At 63.6% G+C, this 24811-nt stretch overlaps 1 protein-coding gene across 6 annotated transcripts; it reads right to left on the bottom strand.

The window, feature by feature from the left end:
- Positions 1–293: 293 nt before the first annotated feature.
- PHRF1 (PHD and ring finger domains 1) lies at positions 294–22932 on the bottom strand. Of its 6 annotated transcripts, none has more exons than XM_053924006.1 (19): positions 22813–22917; positions 19918–19972; positions 19692–19806; positions 19201–19364; positions 15562–15773; positions 13442–13525; positions 11970–12088; positions 9943–10043; positions 9638–9813; positions 8931–9060; positions 6854–6981; positions 6075–6256; positions 5648–5767; positions 5123–5277; positions 2012–4579; positions 1599–1756; positions 1171–1437; positions 915–1043; positions 294–670 (listed from the first exon to the last, which is right to left on the bottom strand). In XM_053924006.1, the coding sequence occupies exons 3-19, from the start codon at positions 19793–19795 to the stop codon at positions 527–529; spliced, it is 4941 nt and encodes a 1646-aa protein (XP_053779981.1). In that variant the 5' UTR covers positions 19796–19806; positions 19918–19972; positions 22813–22917; the 3' UTR covers positions 294–526. The 6 variants fall into 6 exon arrangements, with proteins under 6 accessions (XP_053779981.1, XP_053779985.1, XP_053779982.1 ...); XM_053924010.1 differs by having other exon boundaries at positions 19201–19308; positions 22813–22911; XM_053924007.1 differs by lacking the exon at positions 19918–19972 and having other exon boundaries at positions 22813–22932.
- Between the last annotated feature and the right edge of the window lie 1879 nt (positions 22933–24811).

Genomic DNA, 24811 nt, shown 5'->3' with positions numbered 1-24811 from the left:
AAATCAGACCACACGCTTCAGGGCTGACACACTCCACTCAAGAGCACAAGCTGGGTGTGCTTCGGCACCTGGGGCCTCCTTGGTGGCCGGTGTCCCTGGCCTTTAAAATCTGCACACACTGAGCTCTGCCCTGCCGGAGGTGGCGGGACTGATTGGACACTCAAGCTGTTACTTACAGGCTGTCACCAGCAAAAACAGTGTGGGTCACCTAAGTAAGACACAGGCAGCCCCTCTGCCCACTAAGGCCCCCACTTCAGCAAAGGGTGCACTGTTCAAGCACGGAGTCAACTGAGAAGTTTCTAAAGATAATTTGTTTTTGATAAATTAGAACACAATGAAACTGTATCTATAATATACATATAAAAAAGTCCAATTTAAATTGAGCAGGACAGGTGCAGACCACAAGTGGCCACAGGAACCCTGAAAACAGTGCTGGGTGTCCCCAGAGTCTTCTGCTTCTGCCACTCCCAACAGCACTGCTGGGGACGAGGACAGCAGCCCCTGGGGCGCCACGCGCGGTGTGGCCTCAGCCCTCGGCACCCTGGGCAGCAGGCTCCTCGCCGGCCTCCGGCCTCCGGCGCCTGCGCATGTGCCTGTACTTGCCCACGTACGCCTTCACCAGGTTGCCCACCTTCACGGGGTTAATCTCCCCGCTCTTGCTGTGGCAGATCTGGGGGGAGGGGAGGCACAATTACCCAGAGGTTCTTTAGGGCCACTGAGGGTCCCACCAAGATGGCCAGAGATCCCTCAGGGTGCCGCTGTCCTCTGCAATCCAGGTCTCCTTCACCAGGAACAAGGGCACGGTCCTGACCCCCAGCACCGTGACTGCCGCATTGTCCTGGCCGCACCCTCCCCTGCACCAGCACCCTGGTGGTCTGCCTAGGCGAGACAGCACAGCCCCGCTAGCCACCCACCTTCTGAACGGCCTTCCGGAGGATGTCCTTGTACTCCTCCTTGGTCACCTCTCTCTTCTGGTAGAAAGGCTTGATGGCCAGCTTCACCTCCTCCACTGCCCGCTCCTGCATGTGCAGCTTCTTCATGTACTGGGGTGAGGACACGCGTGTGAGTGGCATGCACACACGAGAGGCCGCAAGGGCCCTTTGGAGAGAGACACGGTGCTTCCCACTGCCCTGCGTGGGCCGCCCTGGAGGAAGGAGGGGCGGAACTCACCTCCTCGTTCTTGGCCTTCTCCATGGCTGGCCGGGGAGTGGCTGACCTCTCCTCTGAGTTGGTGGTGGCGGTGGCGTGGCCAGTCGGCTCTGAGGCTGTGGTCAGGCCGATGGGCACTGGCACTGGGGCTGGGCTCAGGGCCACCCCACAGCTGGCCAGGGGAAGGCTGCCCTGCAGGGTGAACTGGACCAAGGGCTGGCTGACTGGCGCATAGGGCGGGACACTCGTGGGCAGAGCCAGAGCAGGAGGCAGGTTGGGGCTATAAACCTGGGCACAGACATAGCCCGCTGGGTGCGGCTCCATGCTGGCAGCACCCCCACGTCCACCCGTGCAGCACAAAGAGCCTCGGCAGAAAGGTCTGGTGCTGGGCAGCTGCCAGCCCACGTGGCCCAAGTGCTAGGTCACCTCCCTCCGGCCCAGGCACCCACCTGAGACAGGTCAGCGCTGGGGAAGCCAGGCTCTGGAAGCCTGTGGCCAGGAGGAGGGGGCTCGGGGAAGGTTGCCTGCTGGGTATCCACCAGAGGGGCCCCATCTTCGGGCCCCCAGGCTTCTTCCCGAGGCTGCTGCGGCCTGGGAAGCGGCATCCCTGAAGGCAACACAAGGCAGGTGGGTGCTTGTGACCACCGCACTCTGGAAAGCTACTTCCCGGCTGGAAAGTTCCAGAGAAGCATCCCAGCAACAAGGACCATAGGCTGCGCTACAGATGCCTCCCTGACCAGGGCCTGCAAGGCCGGTGTGACCCAGTGAGCTGCCCAGGGAGGAGGTTCCCATGGTGGCCGCTCCATACCACAACTACACACCACCCAGCCCACCCTACAGGCTGCAGGAGCACCCCACTCACGCAGGCCTCTGTCCTCAGCCAGGGCGCTGCCTGCCGCCCCCTGCAGGTTCCAGGTGACCCTCTTCACCGGGGCTTTAGCCCGAAGCACAGCCGTCTGACTGGGGCCTTCCTCCTGCCCCACCAGCGCCCCGCCTGCGGCCTGGCCTCCCAGGGGGCCAGGCATCACAGCCTTGGCCTGGTCCTGCTGGAATGAGACCTTCCCTTGGGGACCCTCCGCCCAGGGTGGGGGGCGCACAGCATCCTCACTGCAGACCGGTGGCACCTCCCTCCTGAGCTCAGCCTCAGCTGGGCTGGCCACCAGCTGCTGGCTGGGGGTGGGCAGGGTGAGGCAGGGCAGGGCGCCCCGCTCTGGGGAAGAATCCGTGCTCTCTGGGGAAGGTGGGGAGCTCATGTCATCCAGCTGCGAGAGGACGCCCTCACTCGAGAAGTCTTCGAAGACGTGCCCCGCCTCCACAGAGTCACCGTAATCCAGGTCCTCAGGTGGACACTCAGCCCGCACCTCTGGGACCAGTGGGGCCTGTGAGGGGGCCTGGTGGGCCTCAGCCCCTTCTGCCCAGGCATCCTCCCCTGGCAGCCGGGCTGGGTGTTCCCTGCCTGACCCTGGGTCCTCCTGGGGAGAGGGTGCTGGGGAAGCCTCCTTCACAGGCAACTTCCTCTCTGGGGAGTGGGGCCGAGGCCGCTTCTCCCGAGAACGAGGCCGCCGATGCTCCCGGGACCTGTGCTCTGTGCTGGGGGACCTGGACCTGGGTCTCCTCCTCTCCCGGGAGCCCCGTGAGTCTCGGGGCCGCTCTCGGCTCCTCCCCCTGGGGGGGCGGGGCCTCCGGGCCCTCTCCAGGCTGCTGGGGGGTGAGCACCCCCTCCCCTGAGACCTGGACCCAGACCGCCTCTTCCTCTTCCGCCGGCTCTCACGATGCTCATGGGAGGAGCTGCCAGGGCTGCCTGAACGGGACCTGGACCTCCGCCGGCCTCGGCCCCAGGAGTCCCTCTTCCTCTCCCTGCTCTTGTCCTTGGCCTTCTTCCGTTTGGCTCGCTCAAGGCTGCTGGAACGGTCGCTGGAAGACCTCTGTCCCCTGACCTTGGGCCGGTGCTTCTTGGCGTGGTCCTCACCCACCGGTGGTGACACAGACCTGGAGCTCCTGTCCCCAGAGCGGGAGCCAGAGCGGGTGCCAGAGCGGGTCCTCCTGTGCTCCCGGGCAGTGGCCTGCTTCTTCTCGTCCTTCTTCCTGCCACGGGAGCTGGAAGTGGAGCGGGAACGGGGCCGCAGCTCCACGATCCTGTGGGTGGTCATTGGCGGGGCATCTGGCTCTGCCACAGTCACACAAGTCACCATCCGCTCTTCCGAGCCAAAGAAGGTGCTGTGCGATGGCTGGTCCTCGTCCTCCCAGGGCTCCAGATGGGATGGGGACGGCCTCTGAGCCCGAGTAGCTGAGCCCGGACCCCTGGCGGACTCCTCTTCGCCCAGCTCGTGGGCAGGCCCCTCGCCCCGCAGCTTGAGTGTGCTGCCAGAAGGCCCCCAGGAGGGCTCGGGCTCCGTCCCAAAGACAGTCTCCACTGTGTAGGAGGTGACACAGCGCACGGTCTGTGAGGGCGGCGTCCTGGGGCTGCTGATGGAAATGGTGCGGGTGATCTCCGAGGGCAGAAGGCCGGAGCCCAGGCGCTCGGGGCTGCTGCCGGCAGAGCTGGAGTCGGAGCCCGTGGGTTCGAAGGGATCATAGATCTCACTCTTGAGCTGCTTTGTCTTCCTGAGGGAGAAGAGGGGCGAGGGGTTCTCTTTCCTCTGCACCTTGTTCTCAACAGGCCGGAACGTGTGGCAGAAGCCGGGGTGGGCAAGTCTGCTGGGATGTGCCGTGTTCCCAGGAATATTGATCCTGAAGCTCTCGAAGGTCGAGCTGCTGCCCTTCCCCCTCGAGGGTCCCAGTGCGGTAGGGGTAGGGGACTGGGCACCGCCTCCAGCGTGCACACTGGGCTCCTGGGAGCCCCTGCCACGGGGCTCGCCCTCTGCCCGGGCACCAAGGCCAGGCTGCCCGGGGCCCTCCCTGCCCGTCAGCCGGCTGATGCAGGAGCTAGGGATCTCGACAGGCTGCCCGCCTGTGGGGGCTGGGGCGGAGTCTGCCCGCCCACTGCCATCCCTTCTTATCTTTGGTATCCGGGGGAGCTCGGAGATGTCCGCTCTCCTGGGAGCTGGTTTCGGGGCCTGTCCTGGCACTGTGCTCTTGGCTGGCAGGTCAGAGCCACCATTTGAGATTTTAGATGTGAACCTAAGAGGCACAGTGTGCTTGCCGCCGCTGCTGCCCACGTGGGGGCGGTCTGGTTGTTTCTGGTTGGGACTGCTCCCGTTCCACAGGTGCCGGGCCTGGCCTAACCGTGGGGCCACGGAGGGGTCCAGTCTCACCGCAGCCCCTGGCGTGAGCACAGGGACCCGGGAAGGGGCCGGCCTGCCTTGGCAGCTCGACCCCAGGCTTCCCAGGCACCCTGGGCTTGGTGCGGGGGGCTGCAGACCATCCCTGGGCCCGGGGCCTTCTCCCTCTCTGGAGGAACCAGCTGGGTTTCGCTGAAAAGCAACAGGTGCTGAAAGACAGAAAGGCAGACAGCTGTCAGGTCCTGCCCCTCTTTAAAAGTTCAGAGACTTGTTCAACCTCCACCCAAGTGCCTTTGTTTTCAGGGGTGCATTTTCAGTCCCTCCCATTCGCTGAGTGAGTAGCTGGCCCCACAGCAGGTTTGGGGTACTATTCACGGCTGGGTCACGACCACACCCGTTCCAGACCCTCCCGTGGGGCGGGAGGATGCCCCCTGCCACAGCCCTACCCACTACTGGCTGCCAAGTGCCAGGGCTGGACGGGCCCCATTCCCCCGCAACCCGCCAGAATGCAGAGTAGGGGCTCCGAGAGGCTGGCTCCAGGGTGAGAACACAGGCCAGCCACGGATGGCCATGGGGCCTGTGGGCTCCGTCACCACCTAATCCCTGTGCTCAACTCTGCTCAGAACATGATGAAAAACCAACCGAGAACCACCACCCAGGACGCGGCCCCTCCTTTACATTTCCTGAGTGGAAAGAGCACACGTGTCTTTGGGGTAAGTGTGTCTCAGTGTCGAGTGTGGAGGCCGCCTCACCTGCGCGCTTGGCGCTGAGCGAGCCGTCCCGGTGGATGGTGATGTCGGCACTGTCCATCATCAGCAGGCTCTGGCTTGACAAGATGCTACCCAGCAGGTCTGGAACGGGCGCCTCTTCCACATCAGGCTCAGGCGCCACGGCAGGGATGCTCCTCCTGAAGCGCAGACAGGCCCTGCTGCTGTGGCCCCCATGCCCTGGCCCCACACGGGACAAGAGCAGACCCACCCAGCAGCTCCCACACAGGGAAAACAGGGTGTGTGAGGTGTGAGCATCTAGTGACTTTGTGGCTTCAGCTACTCTTCTTCCCCAAAGGCTCAAACGTTAGAAAAGACCCGGTTAACAGCACAGCAGCCTGCGCAGAGCGGGCAGCCAGTGGGCTCTGCAGCGGAGGCTGTGGCTGCCTGGTCGCCCCCATGCTGTCACCTCCCCATCAGGGAGCCCGGAGGTGAGGACACGGGCCCTGAGAGTCTTGGGGGCAGAGCACCAAGCAGGACCATGTCCCTCACTGCCCTGCCCCTACACACCTGGAGAGCCCCATGGAGACAGGCCTGGCCACAGGCTGGTGCGACCGCAGGGCAGAGCGGGAGAGAACCCTCCTCTTGGTGCTCAGTGGGGAAGCAGGGCTGGCAGACGGCTCCTCACTGCTGGAGGGAGGAGGACACAGTCCAAAGGGAGCAGGTGACCCATGCCCGAAAGCGGAGGACATCCCTGGGCCTTTGTTCAACAGTGCCCAGCAGGACAGGCTAGGGCTGCCCCGCACGGCAGATCCCTCTGTGGGTGGGGACGAACATCACATGCCATCCACCTGGGAAGGACTGGGAGGCAGAAAGCACCTCCCTCATCTCACAAATGGGGGGGCATGCCCACCGCCCACCTGAAGGAGGGAGGAGCCAACAGCGTGCTCCCTGACTCTGCAGGCGGCACCTGCACAGCACTGTCCCCCGCAGTCACCTGTCAATAGGATCCAGCTCAGAGGGGTCTCCAAACAGAGAGAGGGGGGCGACCCCGATGTCTGCACGCATCAGCCCCAGGGAGGGGTCCACAGGCTTGTACACGGATGGGATGCAGGCCCCGCGGGTCGGCCTCCGGAGGCCCAGAGCCCGGGCAATGCGACAGCGGGCTGTGACTTCGCCCTGATTGCAGGGAAGGGGAAGACAAGCTGTCGGCAGGACTGAGCCCTGCGGGGAGCAAACTGCAACGGGGCCCGCCAAGGCCAGCACCGCAGGCCTCACCCCCAGGGTGGGTGGCGCCCAGACAGCTGCGCTCCGTGGATCCACACTGATGCCGCTGCAGTAACGACCTCGAGTGCGGAGCCACACAGACACGCAGCGAGCACGTGGCATCTGCGTGTGCATCTCCGGGGGGAAGTGCTTTGCGTCCACTCCCGGGGCTGCAGTGAGGAGGGAGCACTCAGAGGGGCTGCACAGCGGCGGCCCAGAAACACGAAGCGGCTCTCCTGGGCCGCACGACCAGGGCCTGGGCACCTGGGGACGCTGCCCCTCGACCTGCCCAGGAGGCCCCTGCATCAGGGCACACTCAGCGAGCCTCCCGACGCGTCAGGGACCTGGCCTGGGCCTTAGCCCCTCAGGTACGAGCACTCGGGTCCCAGGACAGCCACACAGCCCCTCAGGGTGTTGGAAGGTGTCCAGCGTGTCACAGCGAGACACACAGAAGACGGGCCACTGCAGGGCCCCCACCTGCTACCCTGCTGCGGGGGAAACCCGTGTCACCTTTGTCTTCTTCCCTTTTCTCTTCTTCACCCGGCCCTGGCGTCTCTTGGACCTTGTCCCAGAGCTCCTGCTCCTCACGGCCAGTCGGGACTGGGTTTTCTTCCTTCCCCGCACTTTCTTCCGTCTTCCTACAGAGAGGGTATTGAGGGTCTGGGCTTCAGTGTGCGTGGCCGCACTCCACAGGGCCCAGCCTGGGGACTACCATGCACAAGCACAGGGTCTGCAGTGGAAAAATAAGCTGCAGATTAAAAACCCTGCTGCCCACTGAGGAGTGAGGGGCAGCTGCGTACAGCAAGGGTGGCGAGGCTCAAGTCCACTGTGCTGTGCACACCCGACTTGAAAACCGGCACAGGTGTCTCAGAGTCAGAGATGAGACTAAGTTAGAAGAATCAAACCCCGACAGTCGGGCACAGTGGTGAGGGACGTGGTTCTGTGCCTGCTGAGGGGTCCACAGAGAACTTTTCTGAGACTCGAGAACACGCGACTTCACGTGCATTTCCAGTGCGACACACCCTGACCCTGGCCCGCGAATGCAACCGGGGTTCGGTCCTGACCAGCCACCTTGGGCCTGCCGTGGGCTGGCTCTGGGGATGAGCTGACTGTCGGGGGGCCCGAACTCCCCGTGCAGGGGCTCTGGGGAAGAGGGCGGGACTGGCCCCGGTGCGCTGTCAGAGCCCACGCCATCGCCTGACCCTGTGAGCTCACAAAGGTGCGGAATCCTGCATGGTCCCCACTGAGGGGCTGCTCTGCAGTGAGGTGGCCCTCAGGTCTGGGGGCCAGAGAGCTGTGAGGCTGGGCAGCAGCTGGTGCTGGTCAGCCCCCAGCTCGGTCCCTGTGTGTCCACGGACAGAGCTCTGATGGAAACACAGCCACCCCCCAAGCAACCAGCAGGCACAAAACAAGGAAACCGGACTCGCACCCAGCCTCGTGGGAGCCTCCAGGCTCCACCCCCCAGGCCACAGACTAGCGGGCCATGCGGTGGGCACAGCTGACTGGGGATACTCGGACAGAAGACCCCTATGACCCAGAGGACACAGAGACACAGGGCACAGCCAGCAGCCACGAGAATCTTACTTGGCTCTGGATTCAAACAAACTACTTTTTAGATTCTATGACAGCCCTGACTGGGGGGGCTCAGCGGGCTGAGTGTCGTCCCGCAAACCACAAGGTCACCAGTTCAACTCTCGGTCGGGGCACACGTCTGGGCTGCAGGCTGGTCCCTGCTTGGGGGCGTGCGAGAGGCAACTGATCAGTATTTCTCTCCTTGCTTTCTGCCTCATTTTCCCTCTGTCTAAAAACAAATGAATAAATACACACATACATACGTACCAAAAACAGTAGGCGCTCAAAATTTAAAAAAAAACAAAAACAAATAAAATCTTAAAAAAGTAAAACGATGTGACATTTACAACCCTGCTAGAACTTCCAGCACTCGGTGGCCACCTTGTGGGGCTAAGCAATTAGTGCTCGTTTTCCCAAGTATAACGCCATTGCTGTGATTAAGTGCAAAAAAGAAAAGAGACCCCTCTTTCAGGAACATAAAGCAAGGCATTTACAGACACAAGGACAATGACGAGAAGGGCACAGCGGGAGAAGGGCTGGGTGCAGAGGAGGCCGCACAGCCAGGAGCGGCGCGAGCCCAGCCCCGTCTGCAGCAGCTTCGCTGGCAAAGCGAAACAAAGGAGGCGCCACCAAGAGAGCCGTCTCGTCCCCTCAGCACAGGCCAGGGGTCATCCTGGGTGGGACACGCCTCAGGGGCCCAGGGCAGCACCCGAAGTTTCAGAGACTGCTCTCCAGCCACAGGGGGGCGCCAGTGAGTGACCCACGTCAGGTCTGGAAAGGGGGCCTCCCGACAACAGAAAAGGACACAGGACACAGACAGCAAGAAGACAAGCCCCGCAGTGCCTGCTGCAACTCAGGTGTCAGTGTGGCCTGAGGACGGATGTCCTGCTTTGTCCACTGGAAAGGCTACAACACGGAGCGATGGCTGGCAGAGCTCAGCCCACCTGAGCCCCCGCCCCCACAATGAGGGCACACACACAGGCACCACAGCAAGAGCCCCCACGCCCAGGCTTACTGGCTTTCCTCCTGCGTCTGGCGGGGGCCCGCGGCGTCACAGGGCGCTGATACATGGCGGTGCTCAGACCAGAGGCAACAGCCTCGATGGTCTCATCCAGCAGAGAGGACACCAGGTACCTCGGGACATGCTGCAGAGCAGGTGTGGAGCTGGTGGGCAGGGGGGCTGCCAGGCTGGCTCCCACACACCCGCCGCAGGAGGGCCCTGGGAAGTGCCCCTGAGGGACAGACACACACACAGCCCCGGCCCGACCCCCCAGCTGGCATTACCCTCTCACTTCTGAGAGACCAACTGCAGGGCCTTCCCGAGGGCAGGGACCCCAGCAGGACCTGCCTGGGTGGGAGGGAGGCCTCAGCGAGACGTGGGTGCAGGGCTGAGGAGGGCCAGGCAGGGACGTGGAGTGAATGGGGCTGCGGCGGGACAGCGGGGGAGCCACACTGCCAGGCCACTGTGTGGACCGAGCCCCACAGGACACAGGGGACGTGGGCAGGAGCATGGGACTTCGGGAAGGACTTCAGGAGTATGCTCTGGGACTCGGTGGTGGCAGAGGCGATTGTGACCAGGGTACCAGGCCCAAGTGAGCGCCAGTCTCCTCCCCTACTCCCAACCTGGCTACACGTCCTGTGGGCAGACACCAACTGCGGGGGACAGGTTGCCCTGAGACCCCATATGGTGCCCCAGACTCAGGGTGGGGGCGGGGAGCCCACCTGGATGTTCTGGGCCGTGGACATGCGGTTCCGGTCCACAGCAGCACGGACACGCTCGCTCTGCCGGGTCCGAGCGATGGCCCGGGTCCGCCCCACACGAGGTCGCAGACGGCTGGGGGTGGGCACCACGTCCACCAAGAGCAGGGAGACCTCTTCCTCAGTCACAGAGTCTGTGTCTTGGGAGAAAAGAGGTCCTGGGCTGCTGCACAGCCGGGACCCCATCCCCAACCCAGGGGCTGCCCGACCCCACTGAGACCCCAACTGCCCCTCTCCGGAGGGCGGGGTCACCGAGGAGGCGAGACTACCTGTGGGTGGGGCAGCAGCTCCAGGGATGGCACATTCTGGACAGAACCACTCATCCACCGGCACCTCCTGCAGAGGGGGGTCCAGACACTCCATGTGGTACCTGTGGGGCGAAGGGTCTGTCAACAGGGGCCCCGGGGAGCGGGCACCTAGACGCACCCGAGACCACAATGCCGCCTGCATCTGGGGGGTGACTGGGGTTGGGCGAGTCATGGAGCCTTCCCAGGACCCCACACAGCTCAGCCCTGCTCTCCTCGCCAGGCTCCAGGGGCTGGCGCAGCGGCTACCAGTACCCGGGGCAGGGGCCTCAGCCGGCCAGCTGTGCTCCCTGCCCACCAGCTCAGAGACCCCCACTCCCACGAGACCAAGAACTCCTGGCCACCACACGGGGACAGCCCCTGCCCCGTGGCCTGGGAGGTCCTGAGATGTCCTGTCCCCGGTGAAGAAACTTTTCAACTTTAAAGTCTTCGGAAGTGACGGGTGCCTTGTCCCCTGCAGCAGTGAGAGAAGCTGGCGCGCTGTGTCCACAGGGGCCTGTGGTGCTGTTTTTAAATGAGCAACGGAACAGCCCGACGTTTGCCATTCCCAAGCTGAGGGAATGACTGTGGGAGCCCTTTGTAAGCCTCGCCACTGACGGGGCGGGGTCGGTCTGTCAAACACTCCAAGCACGTGACAATAAGACCCACGTACTCAACCTGTGCTTTCACTGTAAAGCACTGGAAAGGCTAATGGAAAGCCCCCATCAGTCACCATTGCAGTCCCGGGAGCGAAACCAGATCATGATCTGAAAGGACAGAGTTAAGAATTACGGTCTCCATTTAGAAGCTCAGGGAGAGACCTTGACTTTGCCAATGAGAGCTCTAAGGGCCTCCACCAGGTCCGACGGTGCCTCAGAGGCACAGAAGGCACAGTTGGGCATTAGCAACGGAGGTGGGGGCGGGGGTAGCAGCAAAGACAGGGCTGGTGACAGGGGCCCTGTGGGCCCACCCTCTTCTCGCAGCACACGCCGTGTCCAGGGGTCCCAGACCCTCCTTCAGGGAAAGGATGTCTATGGGCCTCTGGGAGCACGAAGCCACCCCTGGGCCCTCTGTCCCCGGGACACCCCACCGCTCAGCAGCCAGCACACACTCCCTCAACAGGCCACCCAGAAGAGCAGAGATGGCCAGCGAGACCACTGGATGCTTGGGCCCTGGGGCCCCTCTCCTGTCCCCCACATACCCAATGAGCCCCCCTGCACTCAGCCGCAGAGGCGGCGGCTCTGGGGGATCCCAAAGGCAAAGATCACCAGGTCCAGTGAACTGTCACAAAACCCGGCTCCAAGCTGTGCTGGTGAGAAAGGAGGGTCGAGGCTTCCAGAGGGCGGGGGCGGAGCCTGGGGCAGTGCACCCGGGAACAAACAGGGGCACCCAGGGCTCCAGCTTTCCTGCCTCTGGCTTCCCAGCCCAGCCCTCAGAACTGCGACTTGTGCGAGGGAGAGTGCCAGACCCGCCCGCCTCCCTGGGCTCTATCACTGCCTTCAGGCCCTGCACCCCCAGAGCCACGGCTCCCACAGTCACCGCACAGAAGACCAGCTCTCCCACCGTGCAGGGGACCCCGCGGCAGTGCGGGCAGAGGCCTGCCTGAGTGGTGACAGGAAAAGGCTCGGGGTGCCAAGGCCGTTGGCGGCTGAGGGTCGGGGCAGTGGGGTGGGCCGTCGCAGAGCTCCGCCTGCCCCTCTGCCCCCCAGGTGGTGGTCTCCTGGCCCCCTCCCTCGTCTGGACACAGGACACACGCCTCTGTGGGCAGCCTCAGCCCACTTCTGGGGATAGGTGGAGGGACAACAAAAGAGCCTGCTGGCTGCTGACCAATGACACAGAACCAGCAGAGCAGCACAGGTGGCAGCCGCACGCCAGCATACGCAGGTGTGGCTTCTAACGGGGCCATGAGGCACAGCTCACTCACTCACTTCGTAGAGGAGGGGCCTCAGGATGCCTCTGTCTCTCAGGCTCCAAGAAGGTTGTGCAGGGCAGCCGGCTGGCCCCATGCTTACCCAGCATCGCAGCTGTCACAGAGGAGCAGGCGGTCCTCCCGGTCACTGCGGCCGCACACCTCGCAGAAGGTCGGGTCCTCCTCCTCCTCTTCCCCGGCCCGGGCATTCTCCACTGGGATCTGCGGGCAGAAGGCACGCTGCCCACACGGTACACAGAGCCCAACCCAGAGCCTGAGCGGCTGGACTGTGCTTGCTGCTGACCTGGAACCACCCCATCAGCTTCCTAAGACCTCGGCGTGCACTGCAGACCGACCCAGAGGCTTGGGGTCAACAGGCGTATGGTAACTTTAACAGGTGTTTTAGTTCCCAGGTGGTTCACAGGGAAGAAAAAACTGTTTCAACAGAAGGAGGCCCCACAGAGGGGCAGTGGGGACAGCAGGGCCCGAGGCTGCAGGGAGCCCAGCCCCACGGCCTCCGCTGACAGTGGGAACAGGAAGGCAGCAGTGCTGGCCTCTCAACTGTCACATAATAGACACAGGAACACGCTGCACACTCTGACAGAGCCCTCCTCCTCCACAGGTGCTCTCAAGCTGCAGTCATTTGCGCCCTGTCACCTGCAAGGTCTGCGGACCAACACGATCCCACCCACCACCAGAGCCACGGCCGAGGAGCACTTCCCGCAGCGGTCCGCAAAGTCAGGGGGACAGGCCGGGACACGCCCCTGCCTGCCCTCTGGGGCCCCACAGGGCCCCGGGCCCTGCTGGACTGCACTTGAACCACGCTCCCCCGCGACCAGGCATCTCGTGGACTCTCGCCCCGGCACCTCCTGTCCCATACACCTCACCGGCAGTGTCCAGGCAGCCCAGGGCCTGAGCGCCTGTGCCAGCAGAACCAAAACTGCCACCTGCAGCACAGGCCCGCGAGCACCCCAAGAGGACTCGGGCTTGGCAGCGACGTGCCGACAAGGAGCCGAGGCCAGGCACTGGCAGCTATGTGCTCCTTGCAAACCAAAGCAGGGCTGCATCTAGAGACACTGCGGCCTCGCAGGTCCGGGGCTCAGAGTTGCAGCCCGTCTCCAGCAGTCTCTCTACTGCCTGTCCTCGGCATCAGGGCATGTGTGGAGGCCCCTCTAAAAAGCACGACAGGGGTCCGAAACCTGGTCCCCAGGGAACTGGCCTCCTCCCCAGGCCTGGGCTGCCCCTGAGCTGCCCTCTCCCCATGGCTGCTGGGGCTCCAGAGCAGCTCTGGGGGGCAGAGGCAGCACGTGAGTATGGAGAGGGGAAGCCTGGGAAACTGCCCCTAGTGGCACCCGCAATGCCTCCTGCCTCCTCCCAGATCGCACACAGCCAGCAGGTAGGGAAGCACCTCCAGCCCCCGGCTTCCCGTGCACACCTGCAAATGGTGTTTGCTGGACTGCTGACCACCACATGAGCAATACCCACTTGTGCCGGGGAAGCAGCTGTGAAAGAGGGTTTTCCCACGAGACGGGGCCCTGCAACGAACAGGGGGCGCTGTCCAGCGCCAACACTCACCTTCTTCAGGACTTTCCCACCAAACTGGGCTCGAATGCAAATGCAGTTAAACAGGGCTCGGTCCACCGGACAGGAGTTGGCGTTCTGTGGGACACAGGGACCCGTCAGGGCTATGCACGTCACTCCCCCTGGGAGCAGCACAGTCGGAATGCGTCGAACGCCTTTCTGGGAAAACCCAGTGCTTCCCGAGTGCTCGGCCCTGTGCTGAGCTGCTGGGGCGCCACCGTGAGGCAGAGACAGGAAGCGCCTCCTCGCGGAGTGCTCACAGCACGCTGGGGGCACACAGGGGGCACACAGGGGGCTGGCCCCGGGGGCTCCTCCTGTTTGAGCCTTTGCCAGTGTGTCCACAAGACTGCTGGGTGCTTCCCAGTAAATCCCAAGGGCTCATCTTCAGCTACGCTCCAAATGTCTACTTCTTGCCTCACAGACAGCACTTTGCACAGGAGCCCTCGTTTTAAATTGCCCTTACTAGGTACGGCGTGCACAACCAAGCGCACCTACTGCTCCGGGTGGCTCGGACGCACCCCTACAGCCACCACCCGAGCCCCGCCCTCCGTCTGCGCCTGGGGCCTGGGCACCTACAACCCAGCACAGGGCTGGGGCCGGTGCCCTTGCGCCCCGTGCACCTGTCAGCTGCACCCACGGGGTGCCTCCTGCTGGCTCCCGGTCCCAGGGTGCTCACTGCAAGTGGAACTGTCGCACCCACAGCGTGGCGAAGCCCGGGGCTGCTCTCCTTCCCACACACACACAGGGCCTCCGCCTTCCACGGGAGCCTGGGGGGAGCCGTGCCATGCTGCCACCTCACGGTGTCCACGTGGTGTGTGTCCCGGGACCGCTGACGCCTGCTGCGCTCACTGTCCATTTGCACCCTGTCCCTCGATTGTCTGTGAGCCTTGGGAGCAGGACATCCCTCGCCTGTGTTCTCTGTGAAATCGGCAGAGAAGCACTCGTTTCCAGTCAGGAGGCCGGGGGCCCCCCGTGCGCAGTGCCGGCTGCCCGATATGCCACACACAGGCTTACAGAAGAGTCCCCTCTCTGCGACGTAAGGTGTCACCACCGTCTGCAGCATCCACGTCTCCAGGTCCACCACGCTCCCGTGGCCCAGTTTCTGTCCCCACACCCATTCCAGGAAGTGTCTTCACCCCAACTGATAAGCCGTTCCGGGAGGAGGTCGCCCCCGCTCCTGCAGGAGCCGCACAGCCCGTCCGGCACTCTGGTGAGCCTGTGCCGCCAGGGGGTAGGGTGCCCTTCCTCACTTGCTCCCAACTGTCTTAGAAAAGCTCTTGAAATGTCCTTCTGGACTCACTTCTAAGCGCACTGTAACTTCAAATCCTTGCTGACCTTGTAGCCAGCCACCCCGCTGACCCAGCGCCACAGCAGCCCCCATGCGAGGGGCGCACCGGTGGGTTCAGACGCCTGCCCCTGCCCCTCCAGTAAAGGGAAGATGTCGCCTGTGCAGAGCCCCTGGCACTGCCCTGACTGGGGCTGCAGACCCGCTGCCACAGGCGGGGCCCCATGCCAGAGGCAGGGAAACATCTCAGGACACAGCACACCAGCAGCCCGCAGGCCACGCGGACACTGTGGGTGACATCTCTGGCCTGGGCCACAAACGCACTGCACAGGGACGTTCCCAAGCTGCTGGTGACGGGGAGCTCGGGGGCTGGGCGTTGAGACCCCACCGCCCCTGCCAGTCTTGTGGGGTAGCACAGTGCTCGGTGACTTCTGTGTCCATGAGGGTGGGGCAGAAACGAGAAAGGCAGAGGGGCAGTTCCTGAGGACATTGTTCACCAGAGGGCGGGGGACAAGGTGACTCGTCATTGTACATGTCTGCATCTTCGAAGTTTTCAGAAAAAGAAGTTTAAAATGTGGGAGGCACCGCTTCCCAAGTCCACTGTGAAACACACGCCCGTCCCTGGCAGACGCCCTCAGTCTCGCTGCAGGCCCGCCCGCTTCCGTCAAGTCGTCCTGGGCACCCCCGCACCCCCCCAGCTTGAGACCCAACCTCACAGCCCCAAAGCCCACGCTTCCCCCGCAGAACAGAGCCAGGCCCAGCAGGAGGCCAGCCCCAGGCACCACCCACCCTGTGGAGGAGGAAGAGCCCCAGAGAGGGGGCGCCTCACCTTGGACCACTCTGAGATGCAGTCCAGGCAGAACTGGTGGGAGCAGGTCTCCGGTGTCCCCACAGCCTGACCCCTGAAAGTGTTGAGACAGATGGGGCAGCTCTCAGAGTCATCATCAGAATGCCACTCGCCACCAGCCTCTAGCGGCCCCTGGGCACTTGCTGCGGCCACTATTTCCACGTCGTCGTCATCGGTGGTGGCCCCATCCGAACCTTGAGAAAGGGGAAACGGGGCTTCATGAGCTGGAGCAGTGGAAGCCAGCAGCGGCAGCCACACTCAAGAAAGCAGGTTCCCAGACCCCACGCTTGAGGGACAGACCCGTCCAGCAGCCCTGCCAGGTGTGACTGTCATGGGACACCTGACCTAAAGCTGCTTCCAAGCTAAGGGCACACGGCACTGGCTGAGCAGCCACAGCAGCTGAAGTCCCCATCCTGGAGCAGAAGTAGACCCCGTGGGGCAGGGCAGCCAGGGCCACACCACGTCTCCCACAGCCAGGGTAACTGCCCAGGCCTGCAGCCCCCGAGGATGGCCCGCACTCCTGACCCCTCCTCCAAACACGGTGCACGGAACGGCCTGCCTTCCGCTAGTGCTGCCCCTTACTTCCCCTTCTTCTGCAGGGAGACAGCACAGGTGCCGAACCAGACAACTCGGTCCCGAGAGTGCTGGTCGGTGCCTGAGAGGCCGAGGCCTCACCAGCAGAACCACCAGGAGACACTTCCGGCTGACACAGTACAGTCACTTTGTTTAGTTTTCTGTCCTCCCCAAACTCCTCTAAACTAAAGACACAGGTGCACATGGACAGAGAACACGCCTGTCCCAGAGTCGCCCATCCAGTCCCTGGAAGTGAGGGTGAGACCAGCACCCACGCAGCAGCCGCCCCGGACCTTGCTGTCCTGCGGCAGAGAAGTTACCGGGCAGCTCCGCCTCATCGGGCAAGCTCTCCAGCAGCACCTCTCCCTGGCCCACAGCAGAGCAGCTGGAGATGTACTCCCTAGGGGACACGGGGCAGCCACCGGGAGCTCAGGACAGTCCCCACCCAAATGCCAGCCAGAAACGAGACTGCAGCCCCACAGCAGGAGGGTGGGAGGGTGACAGCTCTGGGGGACTGCCCTGGGCCTCAGGTTGGACCTTGGCCCCAGGACCCCTTGATGTCAGCGGGTAAGACTGAGTGGAGGACCAGCCGCCCACACCTGGACCTCGACGCTGAGCTGCCCTAGGCTCCCATGTCTGCGGCCATTTGTTACACGGCAAGAGAAAACTAACAAAATGGGCTGTCCATGAAATTTTGGAAGACGGGAGGTGGAAAACAATGCGGTAAGTCGCTCTGTTCAGCTTTCCTGCTTTACTCAGGACCAGAGAGGACAGCAGCAGGTGGAGGCCAGAGGCACTGACTCTTCTGACGGAACTCTGCAGGCTCAAGAGCTGAAGGGAAGGCAGAAGGCCAGCCACCTGGGGGCACCAGACCCTCTGCAGCACCTGGGACCACAGAGCAGTGCCCTCAGCATGGCTCGCAGTGACGGCCAAGAGGAAGAGCAGGGAAAGGTACACGTGGGTGCGAGAGGCCCTGAGCGTCCACCCCCGCCCTTTCTCAGGGGCTGCCGTACACAGGCCCCCACTGACGAGGGGGCCAGCCTGGCATGGTAGCTGGTGGCGGGCGGGAGCCCCAGTGCAGACGAGGGCAGGGTCTCCAAGGCGGGCACGGCGCCCGCACTGGAAGAAGACGGAGTGAGCTGGGGCCAGGCGTCGCAGCTGACAGGAAGGGCTTCACCCTGAGCAGACCCAGCATGTATCACCGCTCCCCAGAGACACCCGTACACGCGCTTGCAGGGCTGGGAGGAGCCGGGAAGAGTCCTACCACCTCCGCTTCCATGGTAAGACCTCCATGGACAACAACATCCAACGATGAACACTCAGCAAAGAGCAACACGAGTGATTTCCGGAACAAGCGCGAGGACAGGAGAAGCAGCAGGCCGGGCATCAGGAGTTCCCGTGGGAAGGGGGCCTGGCAAGTGCCAGCCTGTGAGGCAGCCCTTCGGAGAAGGCCCCCTGGCACCCGACTGCACCTCCACGAGTCCGAGACCGGTGCCGGAGGAACGGGGGTTGCTTAGGAGAGTCTTCTGGACCCGCAGCTTTGACTGCTACCTCCTCGGAGCCTTCCCCACCCACGGCGCTCCTCACCCTCCGCACGCCACACCCAGGGTGCCACCCCTTCTGCACGCGTGGCTCTGGGCCGACTGTCCCTCTGCAGCGCTCTGCCCCAGCCCCACCACCACTGCCCTTCATTCAGAGCATGACGGAGACCTGGCTCTCTCCGCAAGTCTTTCCCCCTACCCAGGCCCACGCTGGGCTCTCCCCTTCCTGTGACCCCCACTCACCCCTTTCCCGGCACCCCAACAGGTCTGTATGCCACTGCCTGTGCTGCCGGGGGGTGCGCTCAGGGTCAGCGAGGACCCCAGATGAGCCGGCTCCCACCCTCCCTCCAGCCCCCAACGCTCTGGATCAAACAGGCCCTCAAAACTTGGCTTGAGGGGTGAATGGACAGCACCTCACATCCTCTGCCTTCAGCCATGGCCACACCAAGTGCCCGTGACTGAGACCTGTGGCCTCGGGAAATACGTGCAAGAGCCACCCCTGTGACCTGCACCCTCAGGCCAGGACCTCGTATCCCTGTTCAGAATTCAAACCTGACTCTGGAAGAGCACGTCGCCCACACACTCAGCCACGAACTCACGCTGATGGACACTGCCAGTCCCGTTCCTTCATCAGCACTGTCCCAGACGTGAGGGGTTCCCTGCCTGGAACATTCTAACGCTGACAGCCACAGGAGCCGGAAAGGCTGTGATGACAGACCACAGCAGCTGCTGCAGGAACACGCATCTCCCGACTTGGTAATGACGTCAGAAGGCAGGCAGTGGTGACCAAACCGTAGGGTCCAACCCGCATCTATCGGTAGAGGGCCAACCATGCCCCTCCTCCAGGGAGGTGACCAGAGCTGGGCTGGGACAGGGCGGTCTGCCCTGGGGACCTTGCAGGCCACGCAACAGCCAGAGTGGCTGGAAGAAGGCACCACGAATCCACTCAGAGCTGAGCAACCTCGCCCTCACGCAGCACCATCACCCTTTCCAGCCACGGTCCCCACACCCAAGTTCAAGGGCATGTACAAACGTCAACCAAGAGAGACGGGCTGGGCATTCCTCATAGAGGCACACCCTGCACGTGCCCGCGTCCCGGTCAACAGAGTTGCCACGCTGCCGAGTGCCGGTCGCAGGCCTGGGCCATGGCATGCTCATTCCCAGTGAGTCCCCAGGGCCCACCTCTCCCTGGATATGGCCTGCCCCTGCCGCTCTGTGCTCCTGCTGCCCACTGCCCCCGCCAGAGAGGAGATCTAGCAAACCGTGTCGTCAAACCAGAAGGAAGTGGTCTGACCGAGGGAGGCGTCGCCCCTGTGACAGCCGACCACATGCCGCAGGGGATGGTCCCATGAGAGCTGTTCTGACGAGGAGCCTCTCCCCAGCTTCGCAGCCCCTCAGCTGGCCAGTGCGGTGAGGGCAACGATGTCACTGAGGACATCTGAGAAGCAGTCATCCCCACACAGTGGGAGGGGACACTAGGTGGCCACTCCCGCGGCAGTGTTCTCACCAGATCCCTCGTCCAGGTCCCCCTCCTCGTCTTCTGCGTCGGTGCTGTCGCTGAGCTCACCACCTGTGTCCTCCTCAGAGTCCCCGCTGTCATCGTCCCCGCTCTCTCCTGGACCAAGACAGGCAGGCACCCGGGCAGTCAGCACCGAGGCAGGACCAGGGCTGCTGGCGGCGCAAAGATGCACGGAGGTGAGCAGAGGGAGGAGCCGCGAAGCAAGCAGCAGCGGCCACGGGACAGGGTGGGGGAGGGGGCAGATGTAGGAGAAGCAGAATCCTTTTGCTCTTTTTCCATCTATACTGCTTCCGTTAAAAAGAAAGCAAAAAAAAAAAAAAAAATGCACCACTTCTACAATTTAAAAGCAAAAGGTTTTTACAGGTTGAAAGATGTAGACACCATCTAGGGAACTCAGCTTTCCCAGGGCCAACACCCGGGTGGAGCCGGCAGGCCACGAGCACCCACATTCAGCTCGGGTGGGGGTGGGGGACACTCACCGGCACCGCCAGTCAGGGCAGCAGCACCAAGCGGCAGGTGAGCATCTGGCCCTGGGCTGCGGCCCACAAGCTCGTCCAGGCTGTCGTCGTCCATCGCTGGACATTGGGGTTCAATCTGAAAGAGATCAGAGGTGAGTGACTGCCCGCGGTGCCAGGCTGCAGAGCACCCTCAGGGAGAATGACAGTCACTCCTGGCCCATCCCACCCGTGACTGACACGCACCCACCTGAAGGCCAGGGATGCCGACCTGTGAGGGGTCACACACACGAAGCCACGCAACACTGTGCACGCAAAGGAAGACAAAGTCTTAGCTACACAGCGATGTCCGTCAGATCTCCACTACGACAGACCTAGTTCGGCCGCGGACTGACAGGTTTCGTTCGGATGAAGTGGTTTATCAGGAGCTGAGGCAAAGCAGGGCTTCCCAGAGGGAGAGGTCACCAGAAAGGCCGAGGTGACAAGCAGGGCCCTCTCCACCAAGGCTGGCCATCCCGGCCTCCGCTCACCTGACGCCCACTGGGGGGCTGTGCGCAATATCCGCCCCCAAAACACCCTGGAGAGCACAAGGCCACAGGGCGCAGAGGTCAGGCTCTGCCTCCCCGCGGTCATGCCCACCCGGTCCTGGGCTCCTGACCTCCAACTGGGGACACCTGTCCTATCTACTGTGCAAGGCCACTGCACGGACCGCGGAAGACCTAGACAAACAACCTCCTCCTAGCCTGGTCCTTTCCTACCAGTGCCCCTCACCCATGTCCCAGGAGACCTCCAGGGAACCCACCACAGGGAGTCACTCAGGAACCCGACAGTGAAGATGGCCCTCCCTGCAGCACAGCGTTCTTCCGGGTCCAGCCTCCAAGTCACCAGAAAGGGTCCCGTGAGGGACCGGGAGGCAGAACAGAGCAAGCACCAGGGGAAGGTTGGCTTGGCAGGTGGCATGTCCAGGGGCCAGGCCAGGCTGTCCTCCTCGGATCCCACAAGCAGGCAACGGGAGCTGGGCGATCGCCAGCAGATGCCACTGAGGACAAGTCCCTGTGGGGCCAGGGCCGACGCAGACCCGGGAGCCTCACTCCCCAAAGCCCCAGACTCCAGGACCCCAGCGAGGCAGGTCCGTTGGAGGAAACTGGTGACAGCCACATGTTACTGGTACCTGGAAACAGGGAACTTAGTGGGGCTTTCGTGGGGTTGTTACCTCCACCAACCTGGTGCTGTAAAGTGAAGAAAACCAGCACCACTCCCACTCGACCAAGGGTCCGTGTCCCTGGTGCTCGGTGCCCATCCTGCACCCATGCCCTGGCCACACTCCTGCTGGGGACGCACAACCCAGCGACATGACAGGGCCATCGCCTGTGCAGGAGCAAGGCAGCTGTCCCAAAGGTGCAACTGCTGCACTGCCCAGTTAAGTCCTATAACTCTCCGGCCACAGCTGTGACTGTTTCCACCGGACACGACATCGCCCTGGGACACCTGCCCCTACTGCGTGCAGCACGGTGTCTGCTCTGCAGAAACACAGCGATGAGAGGGGTGAGCACTTACACGCAAACCTACCAGGGACGCTTCAGACACGAGAAATCACAGAGCCTGAGGCCGCCTGGGCAACAGCGGAGCTCGGGGTGCAGCACCGGGGCCTGTGCTCCCCAAGGCCGTGCTCCAGCGCACAAGGGCGAAGTTAGGAACAAACACCCCTGGCTCCTCCCCTGCTGCGCTGAGACCTGGAACATCCTGTAAGGGGCAGTGGCAGGGCCTGCTTCAGAGGACACTAAGACCATGATGGGGTTTGGCACAGGGGTTTTGCCAGAAATGCCAGCTTGGGAACACGGCTGAACTCAAGGAGTGCCTGCGCCTGGGGGCCAAGTCCGCAGGCTGAGCAGCCCTTCACCCCAAAGGCCTCCTCACCTCCCTGCACCAGGGTGCGGGAGCTCAGGCGCTGAGGCTGCACGCCCTCCTGCATCGCCATACAACAGCCCGCACTGGCAGCACCCGAGAAAGCATGCGGGTGGCCTCCGCAAGTGCTTTCCAGAGCCGGCGCCTGTGCCAACACCAGAAGAGACCAGTCAGGAACCCCGCCGGCACACAGCTCCAGCACACCCGCACGGACTTGCAGCCCCGCCTCTGCCCGCAACACCCACAGCCCCTCCCACCCGGGGGCCGCTTTCTGGGTGCTGGCAGCACTTAGGGGCTCTCCTGCTCAGCCTCCAGATCTGGGGGGGACTAAGGGGGACATTAAAGCTGAAAGAACTTTCCCTCTTTTCAAATTCGGGGGCCCAAAACACCCACAGTTCCAACCACTGCCAAAGAACCGAAAGAGCCTCTGGTGCAGCCTACGCAGCTGCCGGCTCCACTTTATTTACTGACTGCCACAGTGGCTGCAGACATCGGGAAGCTGGGACAAGCAGGAGGGCTGCTGAGGGCAAATGCCAGGCTCTCCCGTCAGGGCTTCGCCACCGGCCTGGTGAAGGGAACGTGCCAGAAGGGACCAGCGACTGTTATCCTGACTCAGTCTTCTCCCGGTAGGTCCAGAGGGAAGGCGTGCCAAATCCCAAGTCGAACGGCACCTGAGCCTCCGGATGTCCCGGCAACCACTGGCCGCACTGTGGCTCACCAGGCAGGTTACCTACCAATCGGCCGCTGTACGAACCAGTCGCTGTGTGACAAGGGCAAGCTACTCAACCCCTCTGGGCTCAAGGCTAGTCACACCTACTCGCGAAAGGCTGCCGTGAGACTACCTAACTTAATGACTAGGAACCCATCCCTCAGCCACGCGGGCCTGTACAAACGCGGACGAAGCAATGTGGACCAGGAGCTGGAAACAACTCAGCGAAAGGTCACACCTCGCTCACACAGGGGAGGCGACAGCGCGGGGAACAAGGCGGGTGGGCTCCCCGCAGCAGGGACAGGAAGGCGGCCACCCCGGAAAGGCGCCCGCGGGCCGAGGGACCTCCCGAGCCTCCGCGCGCCGGCTCGGAGTCCCTATCGCCGCCGCCCGCGCGCGCCCGCCTGGAGCCAGCGCAGCGCAGGCCTCTCTCCGCCGGGCAGGCCGCAGACAAAGCGCGCGGCGTCCGCAGGCGGCCCGCGCGGCCGGGACGCGGCGGGGACCCCGGGCCAGCGCGGAACCTGCACGTACCCGGGAACCTCGCGCCCCGCCGGCAGTCCCCAAGAGCTCGCCGCCGCCCGAGCGAGAGCAACGACTAGGCCCGGCCGCCGCTGCCGTCGCGCGCTCCTCGACCCGGAAGTGCACTGAGCCGGCTTCCGGGACCCTCCAGCCCCGCCTGTTGGCGGGAACCACTGGGATGAGGAGAGTAAGAGAGGCCTGAAGCGGAGGAAGACGCCGCTCCCCGCGGCCGAGAGTATGGAGGCGTTGGAAACACTGTTTTTTCCTGGACGGAAGCCCAGCAGGCCAGTGTCCTGAGGGAATTTGTGGAGTCTTAACCCCCGCCGGTGGGCTGTCCCGGGCCGCCCCCCCGCGCGGAGTTGGTGCAGCCCGACCCTCCGCCCGCCGCCCAGGGTGAATGGGAGCGGCCTTCCGGCACACCTGGCCCCGCCCCCAGCCCGGCCCGGCCCCACCCCGGAGGGCGACGCCCCGCCCCCGAGCGCTCGCGGCTGGACGACCGCCAGGTGAACCCCACGAAGGCCGGCCCGGCAACTGCAGCTCTTCGCTTCGTTCGTTCACTCGTGGACCTAGTAGCGATGTGCGCGGCTTCTCCAGGAACGGGGCGCCGCGAGTCCCGCGCGGTCCACACCCAGAGCTCAGGGAATCGAGCCCGCGTGGTGTGTGACCGGCTGATTAGTACTGTGATAGATGAGCAGGATGGGAGCCCCGGCGCACCTGGGTGGTGAGACGGACCTGGCAAAGACCGACGGCTGAGAGCTCGGACAGGACAAACGCGGACAACAGAAGGGAGCCGGCGGGGCTGGGCCCGCGCGGGCCGTGGCCAGAGGGCCCGCGGTGAGCGCCTGGGATCCGGGGCGCTGGAGGGTCTCAGCCAGATGACAGGAGGCATAGGATCCCCTGGGCGGCCGTGTGGGAGCAAACTGGAGCCGCCGGGGCGGACCCCAAGAGACCAGTCAGAGGACCGCTTCCGCGACCCCCATTCAGTGACCATCGTGGCCCAGGTCAGGATGGGAGCCATGCTCGTGGGAGGCCCTCCGGGATCCTGAGACACACATTTGGGACATCCTGGAAGAGACTGAATGGACAGCTGAAGACTAGAGTTGGGCCACGCTCCACTGGATACACAAATACAGAGTCGTGTTGGGGGCAGGGAGGAACAGCAGAGGACCAAGGCCTGAGCCCCAGGCCTCCTGCGTGCGGAGATCCGGAACCTACAGAGGAAACCGAGAAGGGGCACCAGGGCTGGGGCGTGAGGAGAAACCAGGAGAGGGGCTTCCAGAAGCCAGGGAGAGAACGCACAGCAAGGAGAGGGCCAGGGTGGAGCCCAGGCCACTGGGGACTCTCAGGACAGCAGCCCCCCGGGGGAGGGGGGTGCGGGGGGAGTTTAAGGAGAACCGGAGGCGAGTAGCCAGACAGCAAGCACCGACAAGCCTTCGCCGCACGGTCAGCGCCCGGCTGCACCGGAAGGCACAGCGTGGGTAGCTGAGGAGTGAGTGGGGGTGGGGTGCTGATTTATGTTTTCTGTTCACATGAGAGCGGAGAGCGCCCTTCCAGGGCCTGGAAAGGAATGTGCGGGAAGGAAGAGGGGAAGGTGCCGGGAGGGTAGGGTTCAGCCTGGTGAACACCCTGCACAGCACCCCCTGCCCCCAGCTCGGCACTTGAACTGTGCCGGCCCTTGGGCACACGGGTGCCTACCTGCCGAAGACTATGAAACATCAGGACAGTGCCCAGGAGAGTGTGTGTCCAAATGGGGCGCTGTGGCTCCCTGCTGACACTCCTGGGAAGGAGCTGGACAAGCAGCGGATGACCAACTTCCAGTGCCCTTGCGGGGGGAGGGGGGGCTGCCCTCCCACTTCATTGGCAGCTGCTGGGAAATTGTCATAGTAAATACATGCACCCGCGATGAGATGCAAAGAGCACTGCCCTAGCGGGCACCCTTGAGCAGTGCGTGCCAACCTGTGCTCAGACGGGAGACGTCCCCAGGAAGCTGCCTGGAGCCACTGGCCTGGGC

This window comes from Desmodus rotundus, chromosome 5, assembly GCF_022682495.2.
Source record: "Desmodus rotundus isolate HL8 chromosome 5, HLdesRot8A.1, whole genome shotgun sequence".
NCBI lineage: Eukaryota > Metazoa > Chordata > Mammalia > Chiroptera > Phyllostomidae > Desmodus > Desmodus rotundus.
This window is presented reverse-complemented; position numbering and strand designations above follow the sequence as displayed.

What these genes read in the sequence shown, in the direction of transcription:
- PHRF1 (XM_053924007.1), bottom strand. Translation starts at nt 19,795, where the DNA reads ATGTCCAGCGATGGACGACGACAGCCTGGACGAGCTTGTGGGCCGCAG. An exon ending in TGCCCTGACTGGCGGTGCCG is followed by an intron (nt 19,365 to 19,691) that starts GTGAGTGTCCCC and finishes TTGCGCCGCCAG; the next exon opens with CAGCCCTGGTCCTGCCTCGG. An exon ending in TGTGACAGCTGCGATGCTGG is followed by an intron (nt 10,044 to 11,969) that starts GTAAGCATGGGG and finishes TTCGCCCCACAG; the next exon opens with GTACCACATGGAGTGTCTGG.